The following is a 13807-nucleotide window of genomic DNA, read 5'->3' as shown; positions in this document are numbered from 1 at the left end:
GTGTGTGTCTACATTCTGCTAACTGAGGTAACATTATAGGCTATCCACTGCCAAACACCATTTACCTCCTTCCAGCACGTATTGAGCTAGATTTCTCAGAGATGACAATGAAAGTGATTGAATGTGACAGAAAAAGGAAAGAGGGAAGAACGTCAGTTTTCTTCTCCAATAGGGGGAGAGACTGACAGTAATCCTGTTTTGGAAGAGTGAAAGCGACAGATTTGGGATTAGCTCAGAAGCAAGAAAGAGAGAGACTCTTTGGTTTCTAAAGTAACTCTTACAGAGTTAGATATTTGAGCACATGTACAGTATATATGTCTCAATAAAACTGTCAGCATCGAGAGTCTCTACAGAAAGATGGCTTGTTACATACCCCTAAAGCTCTGGCTCCAGTTCTAGAAGTCAGAAAGTGTTGCAAGTCACCCCCTCCCTTTCCCTCTGCACCAGTAATGTTGCTAGAACCAGCACTACTCATACTAATGTGTTGCAGTGACATGTGCAAAACATTGTCACAAGAAACCAACAACAGGATAAGGGGATAGGGATAAGGGATAACAGGATAAACACCAGAAACAAAGGTCAAGGTCAGGTGATAAATGATGGTGACTGATGCTCAATAACCTGAGTATTAAGCAGTGATGAAGCTGATAGAGGTTTAGCTTGATTCAGACAAAGTGCAAATGCTGTTAAAGCAAAATTGTCACGGCTTTGCAAATCATTGCAAAACGCTGTGCTGTGTATATTTGTGTGTTTTAGTGTGTGAGTGAGTTCAACAATGGCACCGCAATGTGTAGAGCAGTTTACAAAGCATCAATAGGCCACCAGCTGGGATAATAACAGATGAAAAAACAGCAGCACAATAACCATTATACTCAAACCCTTGAGCAACTTCTATTTTTACATTAATATTTCACAATTGATGTTAATTAATCTGTAATGTCTGAGATTAGAATGAAAAGAGTTTTTCCCATACATGGACAACTGGGGGTCTCAGAAAAAGGCGTGTTATCTTCAAATAGGATAATATGTGTGCATTCAACAGCTTTTTCTGATTTAAAATTGACATTTTTTCTTTTCCTTTCCCTCACCCCTCCCTCCTCCCTCACCCTTCCTCTTTATTATTCATCTCCCCCTCTCCTCCTTTTCCTTCACCTCTCTGCACTCAGGTTCGTCGGCCCTGCCCAGCAACATGGCCTACTTCGGAAGCTCCCAGGAGGAGGAGGACCTGGAGGAGGAGGACGAGGAGGAGGAGGAGGAGGTGAGGAACGGTGGCAGCATCCACTCTCACGGCGGGGGAAGCAGCAGCCAAGCCTCGGCCTCCTCCTCCTGCCACTCGACGCCCCGCAAGGGCAAGCTCCCCGCCAGGCAGCCGCTCAACGGGCACGGTAAGGAGGGGAGGGGGGGGGACTAGAGCTCGGAACAAAGCTTTGTCATAATTCTATTACTGACACTCCTCTCCCGTCCTCACACGCAGGACTTGGGAATGATTTCAGTTGATCTATCGCACCACAGAGATACTGACTGAGGCGAGGGGGGTGGGGGGTTCGAGGGAGGGGAGAAAAAATAAAATTAAAAGGGAGGAGGTGGAAGAGTGCTGTGTGTAGCACTGAGGTAGAGTGAGTGAGGGAAGAGGAGGAGTGAAGGATGATGTGCACCAGCAGAATAACTAGAGAGGAATGGAAAGATCCATTTCGGAAAAAAGATTCGGAGAGAGTGAAAGATGGAGAAATGCATCCAAGGATGAGAAAAACTTGGGCCAAATAGGAGCATAGAATGAATCATTGGACAGAAGATGGAGCAGGAGTGCTCATCTGTGTGTGTGTGTGTGTGTGTGTGTGTGTGTGTATGTATGTGTATGTATCCTTGTCCTGTTTGTGTGTGCACGTGAGCAGTTTCTTAAGTTTGCGCTCCTGTTTTCCACTGCAGAGTCGGGGTGAGTCACATGGGATAGCAGAGCAGCTCATCGACTCTTTCCACCCCAATTAACACTTAGCTTGCTAAGCCCTAACAAGGTGTTTATGCACACACTGCAACAGCTGGCTGGGGCCCTCCACACACACACACACACACACACACACACACACACACACACACACACACACACAATGCAGTGACAGCATACGTGCACCCCTTGGGGCACATAGAAATTTGGATGAATACACATGCACACACTTGTGTGCAACATTCAGGGACATTGCATGCATTCAGTTGCGCCTATGAGGAAAGACTCACACACATTCCCGACACTGATGACTATAAAAACAAGTATGCTGCAGAAATGTTTCCGGCTTTTCAGAAAAATAACTTTTAATTGAGGCAGAAAATCATAGTTTCAGGGCTCAGTCATGGATAAAAAGTGGCAAGATGGAGATTTTTTTTGCAACATATAAGGTAAAACGTGTCCAAAACATTTCTTCTTCAATGTCCCATTTTTTAATTTACAGTGGCACATTGTGTGTTTCTGATATCCATCTTGTAGCACTGAATCCACAGTTTTTGTACAGAGCATTAGAGAAACGATTTTAACCTGGAGGCCCTCCCTCCCTGGCAGACTTTAGAGACATACAATCCTTCCGGCCAGGCGTTTCCCCATGAAACAAGGGCTGGATTTCATAGTTCCTCCTTCCCGCCCTCCCTGACTCTCCCTCCCTCCCTCCTCAGTCTGTAGAATCACCGCCAGAAAGGTTCAAAAGGTGAACGCTTTGCTCAGCTCTTTCCTCTGTCATCCTCTCAAGTGGAATGTGGAGGAGGAGAGAGACTGGTGGGATTAAGAGAGAAAGACGAGGGAGAGGTCCATAGATTTGCTTGCATTGAACTTGTGGAGAACTGTGCGCTCTGCCTTTGTGTGGTTCACCGGCAAGAGTTACATATACTTTTCTCCCTGATTCTCACAAGAGCATCTGTAGCTGCAGCTTGAAACATAAACTGTACATTTGCACATTTCTGTATAAGGAGAACGATCAGTAGGATAGTGAAACCTGTTTGAACAAATCCAGGCTTGTTGTGTGCATGAGCACAGCTTATTCTCCCTTCTTATCTCATATACCAACACTGTTTGCGAAGCAGCTTGGCGCCTTCGCTGTGATATGCTAAATAAATAGATAAGAGGGAAATAAGCAGATATACTTTGTAGGGGACAATAAGAGATGAGGGGGTTGAGGACACAGAAACGGACATTTGTGTACATACGTAGGTGTGCGCACACAGTCAAGACTGGGTCATTGCTTCGGTGGTGAGACAGTGCTTATACTGTGTTGGATATCAGGCACACACACACACACACACACACACACACCTTAGAACATTTTGCCGTATTAAGATCGGTGTCAAATGTGACACTTTAATATGCAGCTTGGGCTGCTCTTCAGCAGGAGCAGGGTTATATGGGCTCTGGGTGGGGGTGGGGGGGGCAAGCAGTAGAGGAGAGGAGGAACAGAATTAGCAAAGGAGAGAGAGAAACATTTCATTCTGGGAGGTAAAAAGAGGCAGGAAGGGCCCTACATTGTAGGCCATTCATCAGCGCTCAGTTTCTCTCTCTCTCTCTCTCTCTCTCTCTCTCCTCTCTCGGCCGTGTGCCATGTTGACATAGCTAAATTAAACAGCTTTTATTGGGCTCAGTTTCTTGCTTAGCTCACTTCTCAAAATGTCAGGATTTCTCTCATTTTTCATCCAGAGACCCGCAGACGCTCACTTGTGTTTATGAGTGGAAACACACATACAGTGTAACGTGCGCACACGCAAACTCCAGCAGACAAGAGCATGAACTGATGCTCAAAAATGTATACACAGATCATCTAACACGCTTCTTGCTTTTCAAAGTGCACTGTGTTTCCCGTGTAGACTGTAAATGCTGTGTGTGTCTGTGCTGTGGCCTCCTGTCATTCTTTCCAGGCAGCCTGTTGCCTGTTGATATTAAAATGCTGTGAAACGTAAAATTGACTCTCATAAAAGCTGAAGAGAGCGCTATTGAATGTGTATGTTAATTGCCCCGCTCCTGTTCGACTCGCTTAGCTTCATCCCTGGGGGTTGATGTAGTTTGCGTCCATTTTGAACAGGTTCATTGACATGTAGTATAAAGACGTTTTCATGCGCACCTTAAATCATGCATATTTTACTGATTGGGGGCTATACGTTAGCCAAAGGCCTGTCACTCCAATGTTTGTGCGGGGCTTTTCCACTTGGTCGTTTGGGTCTGGTGCCAGAGGTTTATAAGCCATTCTGCACTACAGGGGGGTGTATTGAGACTTACGGCCACATATTGGCATTGACATACATAGACGGTAGCCTGAAAAAGCATAGTTTATATCCTATTAAGGGTATTTATTCCTTGGTACCTGACAGGAACTTTCCACAATATCTTACTTTCTTTACAGTGGCCTAATCTTTTTTTATTTATTTATCCAGTTGTAAACATTAAGAATTTTATGGGAAGTTGCATAATTTGTAAAAAAATATATAAAAAGAGGATATGCAATTCTAAGTCTGTCATGTTGCCTCGACACTCCTAAAAGAGCCCTACTACTAAGACGAAACCCACTGTCTTTTTATGATCTTCATACTGAAGCCATGCCTGATTCATTTACTTTGAGAAGTCTTTTAAGACAACTAAAAGCGGCTAGCTTCATCATCAATGATCACTGGTCAAGAAACAGTACAGTATTGCTAAAATCACAGTATTAAAAATCACATGTGGAAAGGCTACGTTAAAATTTCCACAGCAGTTTTCTTCTGCGGCTGTTTTTACTTAAAGTCATTTCAGTTAATTTCAAATCTTTCCACCCTCATCCCTTAGTCTTTAAAATCCTCCACCCCTGTATTAATTGAAAATCACAAAGCCAACTCACTTGACTCTTCTGTTCCTCTTTCCCCTCCAGTGTTCAACAGCCACGGTAAAGCAGGGACCAGGGAGAGTCCGAGGCCCAAGACGGGAACCCACACGCCTGCCACACCACTGCCGCCACCTCCGCCTCCGCCCCCGCCTCCGCCCCTCCTGAGGGAGCGGAGCGAGCGGGCGGAGGCACGGGAGCACGCGAGGGAGCAGCAGGCCCTGGCCAGCGGCCGCGGCTCATCCAACGGGCTGCCACCGAGGAGAGCTGCAGAGGAGCTACGCAAGCAGGTACTGTAAGACGAGGAATATCCAGTGTTGGACTTTCAATAAGAGGATAGAGTCATAACATATTCAATATCACACAGAGAGGAAGCTGTGTGATAGTAGCATCCATAGAAAGCATGCTACTATGAGGGCATTTCTGTGGCAGGTAAACTGTTAGCATTAGCTGTGTTATAACTGCAGATACCCTGGTATATTCGGTATTAACAAGCTAAAGGTGCGGCATGCTTGTTTAGTTCTTATGCCCATTTGAAACCCCCCTCTCATTTGACTCCTCTTCATTCACCCATCTGCCACATCCTCTTTTATAATCTTCCTCTCAATAATTTCTCTTAAGTACTACTGTGCCTGTCTTGTCTCTGTCCTATACTTTCTTTTTATTGCTCATTTCCTCCTTTGCCTTGCCTATCTTCTCCCTAACTCCTCTCCTCTCCTCTCTCCTCTCCTATCTTCTCCCTAACTCCTCTCCTCTCCTCTCCTCTCCTCTCCTCTCCTCTCCTCCCATCGTGTCTGGGAGAGTAATGATTGTGTTTTGGCCTGCTGCGACTGCAGCTATATTTAGTAGTGCTGGCTAGGGGCTGTGAAAGCCTGCCTCCCTCTACGGCACTTAGAAGGTTTCAAGGAACCCCACAAAGCAAAAGAAGAGGAGGAGAAGGAAGAGAATGGGTAGAGGTGGCTTTAGTCAGAGAAGCTGGCACTCTCGCGATCACATTAGCTAATCCGAAGCAATTGTCTGCCAAGGCAACATGTTTCATTCTCTGTCTTTTTCTCTCTTATAATCTATCTCCCACTTCAGCTCCTTTTTCTTCATTTCTGTCCTCTTTTCCATTTCCTTCCCTGCCTGTTCCTTCTCGTCAAATGCCAACCTCTAGGCAGTGTTGTTGTTGTTGTAGTACTGTGCTGCTGCTGATGCAGACTCAGGCATGTGTTTCAGGTTTTTAAAGTGGTTTGAATTGTTCCAGTAAAATCAACAATGAATCTCAATGAGAGTGACCGCCTGCCAAGACAAACTTCAACCTCACTTACTCACTAGTCTTTGTTCTGCAGCTCTTCCTCTACACGCACTCTCTCTTTTTCTTTCTCAATTCACTGTTGGCACCTCGCGTGACTCCTCTGACTCCTCTCCTACTGTGTATTTTGTTTTTCCTCCTGCACGGTCGTTCCACCTTTCTCCAGCTCTCTCAGCCTCTTTTGCTCATTTTCTCTTCATGTGCTGCTCTCTCTTCTTCTCCCTCTCTGTCACTCTCTCTGTTGCTGAGTCAAACAGACGGATCTTGCCCTTGACAACATGGCTCCAATCATTTGGAAGGATTAGTACTTTTTTTTTTTCTCCTGCTCTCCCTCCAATTAGCATAGTGTGTTAACCATGTGTGTTCAAGAAGTGCACACACACACACACACACACACACACACGACCAACTGTGAAAATACAGACTAAGCCATATAAAAGGTTAAGTGATTATGTAGCCGTAAAACGAACTAGGGGTAGTGTGTGTAAAACCGAAGGGTAAAAGCATTATCATAATTCAATTCACTGTGATTCGGTTCTCCCTAATTTAATAGCGGCTTGTATCAACAAAATACATGCACCAGAACAGGACCTTTTCATAAAACAATATGATTCCATCCATTTTAATTAAATAACAAAAGTGGGGACGTCAGCAAAGCAGCTGTACGCAGTAGCAGCGCGCAGGTGGGGTGTGCAGGGCCAAACCATTTAGCCGACTCTGCATCATTTTGAAAAGGACTCTGCACTTTCTTGTTTAGTTGTTTGTCCTCAGACATCCTCAATTAACCTCCCTTATGCTATTACAACATGTATACAATTACAGTAGATAATGAAAAAGCATTAAGAGTGAAGATTACATAATGTGTCTCACTGCTTTTGCAAAATGCCCTTTTTTTTCAATGACAGGGCATGTAGATCTCTTCTTGTAAGTTTATGTAAAGGGTTTTTTTTTTTTTGCATCTTGTGTTGTATTAGTGCCAGGCTGTAGTGACCTTTCTCTGGCTGCTTAAAAGTCAACCTGCCCAAGGCCGCATCACATTGCGCCCTAATAAGACAGCGGAGGGGGAAGAAGGGCTTAAGCCGGATTTATGCCTTTGCCGTCGAGGTGCTCTGGCAGTGGCGCTGTAAATGAGTGCAGCATAGGAACTGATTTATAGTTCAGCATAAGATTTAACCCACTGATTGTCGTTGTGTGTGTTGGATGCTGTCAAAACTGCGGAATGCATTCATTACATACCATAAGTTATGGTGTTTAAATTGTTTCATGCTCCTGGTGATAAGACAATCATGGTGGAACTGGGAAAAAAAAGATATTTTCTTGCATGTTGTCTTCATCGTCTAATCCAATCTCTGTCATCACCAGAAACGTCTTTAAGATTTTGAAGTAACCAAAGCTGACCAATCACAGTGAGCCTTGTTGTCAGGTGCGGTAACTTTTAAGGAGGTGCTCGTCAGAACCATTGGTAGCTCCAGTAGAGCTACAGAACCATGTGCAACCTCTTTCTGCATCTCGCTACTTTTATCAGTCAGCAGGGCTTTTCAAGGGTTAAACTTTCTTCTGTCTTCCTCTGTCCTTTGGCTGGCCTTCTCTCCACTGTCTGTCTGTCTCTCTCAATCTCTCGCTCTTCCCCCACCTCTCCTTCTCAGGCCCAGCTCCTGCAGATGTTGCCTGTTAAAAATCTTCCTGCCAGGCCTCAGCTGGGCTATAGCAACACATGATGTCATCTAGACCCACCTCCCTCTCCCTCCCCTTTCCCTGCTCACGTGCAACCGAAATCCACTCCAGAACAGTCTCCGGCTGCCTGCCTGCCTGTGTGTGTTTGTGTGTGTGTCTCTGTGTGCGTGTGTTCTATTTTTTCCCTTTGGCTTCATTGTCTTTCTTGTTCTGTTCATCGTCCTTTTCATTTCTGTTCGAATTCTCTCTGCCAATGGCTGTTAGCAGGAGTGAACATTCATATCCTCTCTTTTCCTCTTTCTTTCTTTCTCTCTCCTTACTTCCATACTTCCCTCTCTCACCACAACAGAATCTAAACCAGCTCCTCTTCAACTTCCTCTTTATCCTGTCTCTTTTTTCCTCTTCTCATCATCACTGTCTTGCCATCCTCCTTTTCCACCAGACCAAATAATTAAAGAGAGAAAAGTGAGGGAGCCTTACTGAGCCCCCCCTGAAGACAGCCGGTCCGCTGAGCCCTCCTGTGGCAGGAAGCGGTCATGACAGCGTGTCTCTCGGACTCAACGCTTTGTCAGCAAACTGCGGCTGGACAAATATAGCAGCTGTCTGGACAAGTGCAGCTGTAGCAGTTAGTTGCTATTTCAGCTTCAGTGTAACACGAAATAAACACACACATTGAACTTTGTATTGATTTGGCTACTGAAACAATAAGAATTAGTCAGTTTAAACTTTGCGAGATTATGTGTCACTTTGGTAATTCTTTGAATAACGAGTACGTGGACAGTGTGCAGCTTTTTGTCTGACGCGTGCACACATTTCTTTGTGACACAAAATACAGTTGTGCTTTTTAGGCGGCCTTTGCATTCTCTCTTTCAGTCTCTATTTCACCCCCTTTCCTCTCCTGACTCCTTTGTAAATGCCTTTTCTTTCCTCCCTCTCTCCTTGTCACCCCTTGTTTTTCTATTGTGAAGGGGAGTGTGTGTGTGTGTGTGTGTGTGTGTTATGGGGAGTGATTGACAGAGGCAGGGTTAGGTTTCAGTCCCCCCTTATCTTTTAATGGCCTGGTCTTTGTGTCGACCCCCCGCCACCTGAGACGAGCACAATACAATACATGCACATGCACGCACACACACACACACACACACACACACACACACACACACACACATATACATACACACACAAGTGTGACACGAGAACCCTTCAAAGGCAAACCTGTCAATGGGCCGGCTGTCACCTCCCTCCTGTGGTGCCCCGACTGTGATTGATAACTCCATCTCTCCCATCCTCCCTCATTTCTTGTGCCTGTGATTCACTTCCAGCTGGTCTGGACAGAAAGTCGCTCAGATACTATAGGATAGATGCAAATTTTTTGTGCGTCTATCCCTAACTTTGCTTGGATGATTTAGAAATTTGAGAAGAAAATCATGTTTGCTTTTGTTTGGAAATGTTTTCAAGATGAAATATAACCAAATACAGAAGGAAAAAATAGCCCATTTATGTTAAAAGAGCTACCGAAACATGATCTTCCAGCTCAGCCTATTCACATATTGGCAACCAAATACTGATCTTTAACTTAACAAGATCTCCTAACACTGTATGTCTGTCTCTCTCACACAACACACACACACACACACACACACACCAGTCAAAAGGAAGGGAGAGAAGGAGAGAGAAAAGGGTATGAGAAACTCCTGGCACCTCTGAAAGTGGGCCATGGAAACACAGAGATGAGGAAGGAGAGAGAGAGAGAAATAGATATTCTTAGAAATGCATACAGGGGAAGCAGAAGTGGATGAAAGGACATGTTCAGGGAGTGAAGTGATGGTGAGAAAAGAGAGTGAGTGCATCAGAAAAAGCCAAATTGTAAGCCTGACACAAATGGAGAGACAGACAGAAATACACAATGGTTTTTGTACATGTCTTGATCTGGCGGTGCAGCTCTCTGCACTGAGGGAGAGGGCGACCGTGTTTCTTCCCACAGCTGTAGCCAGCAAGCCAGCCAAGGGAACCAGACACTACTGTACCAAACCTCTGATCTACAGCTGGGGGCCTCAAAGACACACACATCCGCATGCACGTACACACTCGCTCCCTCCCTCCCTCCCTTCCCTTCCCTTCCACTCCCTTCCACTCCACTGTCTCTTTCACATACACATACACACACACGCATAAACACACAGACTGAGCCTTTATTCATAGCACGAAAATTGAATTATAGCATTTAAGAAAACCCATAGCAAATAAAAGGCTGTTTTCATGCGCTCAGATGGGATTTTATTCCATCCCAATGACCCCACCTCCTACCTCATACTGTCCAGCCATCTGCTAGCAGAAAACCACAGAGCCATCCCCACTTTCCCCTCTCATGTCTACCATCTCTTTTTTTTTTCCCCACCCGTCCTAAACTGTTGTTTATCTCAGGATGTAGTGGTTTCAATAGCAGTTTGAGCTGTAGTTTACAAAAGTGTGCTGTGTTTGAAAGTATAGTGATCTAGACAGTTGACTGGCTCTTTAATGAATGGAGTAGGTTTCCACAAATAGCTTAGGCTGAATCTTTTACTGCAGAGCTGAGCATCTGAATGTTTGGCCTCTTCATTGTAGAGTGTGGGTATGCCTGTAGCAGTAGTTTAACTTTCATGGATATATGACTTGGTGTAAGGAACAACAAATCTCATAAGACAGGATTCTTTCAGAGATTTAAGCTAGTCCACAGCACTGTGATAAAGATTATTTATTCTGTTCATCTGATGTGTCCTGTCTCTCTCCCTCTCTTTCTTTGGATTTCAGGTCTCTAAAGTGAACGGGCTGACGCGGGCGGGCTCGGCACAAGCCGTCGGTGGTGCCAAAAAGAGCCGCGACTTCCGACTGCCGTCCAAAACTGTGAAGAAGTACACAGCCACCGTGTCCAAGGGCCACGTCACTTACACCAAAGCCAAACAGAAAGAACTGGGCAAGAAAACCAAACTCAGCAGCAGCAACAAACACAACAGCGCCGCCCCGGCACCATCGTCAGCGAACAATCACAATCAGCACAGCCAGCCAGCAGCCAGCAATGGGCTGGCCAACTCAGGAAAAGCAGCGGCACCAGCCCACCACAGCAATGCAAAAACCCGCAAACAGGTGCTACTATCCAATGGGCTGCACAACGTGGCTGCCGGTGCCCGCCTCAATGGCAGGCTAAACGGGCAGCGGCACAACACCCTGGCCAAGGAGGACGGGCAGAGGCAGTGCCAGCAGGGCCAGGGAGAGTGTCCAGGTCGAGAGGGGCTGCGTAACTCCAAGCGGCGCCTGGAGGTGGTGCTCAACTCGGTGGGGACAGCGGTCGTTGAGCAGAAAGCCAAATCCGCTGGCACTGAGGCTAAGAAGGCCAAACTTCAGCCGACTCCTCTGGAGACACGCAGCAGCAGTAAGAAGGTGGCCAATCAAGAGAAAGCTGCCATGCAAATTGCCGCCCCTACCACTCCAGTTTCTAATGGACATGAATCAGAAACACCCCCTTCTCCTAAACAAGCCCCAACTGTTACCCCACCGCCTACTCCCCCTCCTCAACAAGCCCCACCTCCTTCTACACCAGCAGCCAATGCGGAGCCGGTGAACCAGCGACCCAAGCGGGCATCGGCCGGCAAGCTGATGTTGATACGACAAGCACAGCAGCAGCAGAGCAGGTCTCATGGTCGGAACTCCTCTTCTTCCTCCCCATCATCAGGCCAGAATCACCCGCAGAATCCCAGTCGTGCCAGCACTACCTCAGACCCCCAACAAACCTCTGTGTCCTCCTCCTCCACAAACTCCTCTCTGCTTACTTCCGCCAACAGCCCCTGGACAGCTCAAACCAGCAGCCCTGCGGCCCGCCGAGCGTGACAAGGAGTGGGAGCGTGAGAAAGAGTTGACGCGCCAGAAGGAACGTGAGCAGGAGAAGGAGTGGGAGCGCCAGCGGAGCAGGCCAGAGGGCTGGGCAGCGCTGGGTGAAGTCCCCGTCTTCCGGCCAGCGCCGCGGGAGTTCCAGGATCCACTGGTGTATTTGGATGCGGTGAGGGAACAGGCCGAGGCGGCTGGCATGTGCCGCGTAGTCCCACCTCCGGACTGGCGGCCAGAGTGCAAGCTGAGTGAGGAGATGCGTTTTGTTACACAGGTGCAGAGGGTCCACATGCTGGGCCGGCGCTGGGGCCCCAACGTGCAGCGGCTGGCCTGCATCCGCAAGCACCTCAAATCTCAGGGCATTACCATGGATGAGCCACCTGTCATTGGTAAGTGAGCCAAACAGACAGACACACATATGTATATACATATGTTGACGTTTGAATTACCCAGGCGATGAGCCACACAGGCAACTCCGACACCCCGTTCCAAACTGAGGCCTCCTCTTCGGCCCTGTTTTCACGTGTTACACTCTCTCTCCCGCAGCTTTTGTGGAATGCAAATACAAGACAGTGATAAACTAGATCACCTACTCAGTATCCTGCAGTTTTGTTGCAATCTTGCTGTTTAAAGTCATGACAAAAGCAGCCAGAGAGCAAGCATCGCAAATATTGCTGCCTCCATTGGTATCAGTGGTGCTCTGAGAGCTTCAGTGGCATTCTGCCTGATGTTATCTCCCTGGTTATAGATGACAATAACAATGTGGAACAACTCGGTGAGGGGCCTGATGGGCTGCAAAAACAATATTTCCCCCAGATTGCCTTGTCACCTTCAATTTCTCACAATGACATCAGAATTTTACGAGCATTTAAACAGCCCCACTTCAGACAGAAACTGAATGTGTGAGTTTTTTAAATGAGCGTATATACACAGCCTGTGAATGCAGACTCTTTGTAATAGTTTACTCTGGTTGGAGTTACGCATGTGCTCTACTGTGCTGTGTTTGTAGCTTTTGCATACAGCTGTGTACAGATTAGCTCAGTGTGAGTAGTCAGTTATGTGGCTGTTAGCCAGAGAGACCTGGCAGCCAGTGACCCACAGTGGAGTGGCCTCTGCCAGCCAGGATGCCCTGGTTCCAAATGACTTCCTTTACTGTGCCCAGCAGATCAGTTCTGCATTAACAGTAATTTGTGTGTCTGTTTGGCGCAGTGATGGTTCAGATGATTTTGAAAGCTGATAGCTCAACTGGCCGTTTCAAATTAAATGAACTGGGCTGGAGGAAATGGCATGTTTAGCCACAGGAGCAGATGCTCCAAGATGGCAGTCCTCTTGATTTGATTTAATTTCTATGTTTTTTAAAACATGGGTTTAGACATGTGAAAACAGACAACTTGTCTATGTGTGCAGTCTCTGAATTAACCTTTTCTTTATCCTTCTGTTCTATGCAGGTGGCTGTGAAGTGGACCTGTCACGTTTTTTCCAGCTCATCAATGACATGGGCGGGATGCAGCAGGTGATGGACCTGAAGAAGTGGACCAAGCTGGCTGACCTCCTGCGCATCCCTAAGTCAGCGCAGGATCGGCTGGCCAAGCTGCAGGAGGCTTACCTCCAGTACATCCTCTCCTATGACTCGCTCAGCGCCGAGGAGCGCCTCCGACTGCAGGCCGAGGTGCTGCAGGAGAAAAAGAACCTGGAGTCACGCCGGGGCCCCCTGGAGGGTCTCATGGATTCCTCGGCACCCAGTGCTCTGATCCTGCCACGCTACGAGCCCAAGAACGGGCTAGTGGGCGGGATAGTGGGAGGGGCGACGGGGCACCAGCGCACCAATGGAGTGTATCACCATCTGAAGGAGCTGGAGGCTCAGGTCAAAGCGGGCCGGCGCCGGCTCTTCGCTCAGGAAAAACAAGGCAAAGAGGACAGGCAGCATGGAGAGGAGCGGGAGGAGGAGCAGGACAGGGGCGTTCTCAGTGACCAGCACAAATGTATTTACAAGGTGAGGATGAAGAAGACATTTGCTGTTTATGCCACACATTCGAAGCATACAGACAAGAGGCATGTAAGTGTATTTTTTTCGTTGTACTTTTTTCTGTTCTTTTCTTTCAAAAAGAAGTTTTATGATACTAAGTCATTAAGTGCTGTTAACAACTGTTAACTC

General features: G+C 46.9%; 1 protein-coding gene across 1 annotated transcript in view; it reads left to right on the top strand.

Moving 5' to 3' along the window:
- jarid2b (jumonji, AT rich interactive domain 2b) overlaps positions 1 to 13807 on the top strand; it is a 105666-nt gene that overhangs the window by 82771 nt on the left and 9088 nt on the right. The window contains 5 exon segments of the mRNA XM_018697974.2: positions 1167 to 1385; positions 4875 to 5116; positions 10582 to 11610; positions 11612 to 12041; positions 13101 to 13645. Of these exon segments, the coding sequence (XP_018553490.1) occupies positions 1167 to 1385; positions 4875 to 5116; positions 10582 to 11610; positions 11612 to 12041; positions 13101 to 13645 (2465 nt within the window).

Source organism: Lates calcarifer, linkage group LG3 (genome assembly GCF_001640805.2).
Source record: "Lates calcarifer isolate ASB-BC8 linkage group LG3, TLL_Latcal_v3, whole genome shotgun sequence".
NCBI lineage: Eukaryota > Metazoa > Chordata > Actinopteri > Centropomidae > Lates > Lates calcarifer.
The sequence above is the reverse complement of the archived record's forward strand: the minus strand, read 5'-3'. Positions and strand labels throughout refer to the sequence as shown.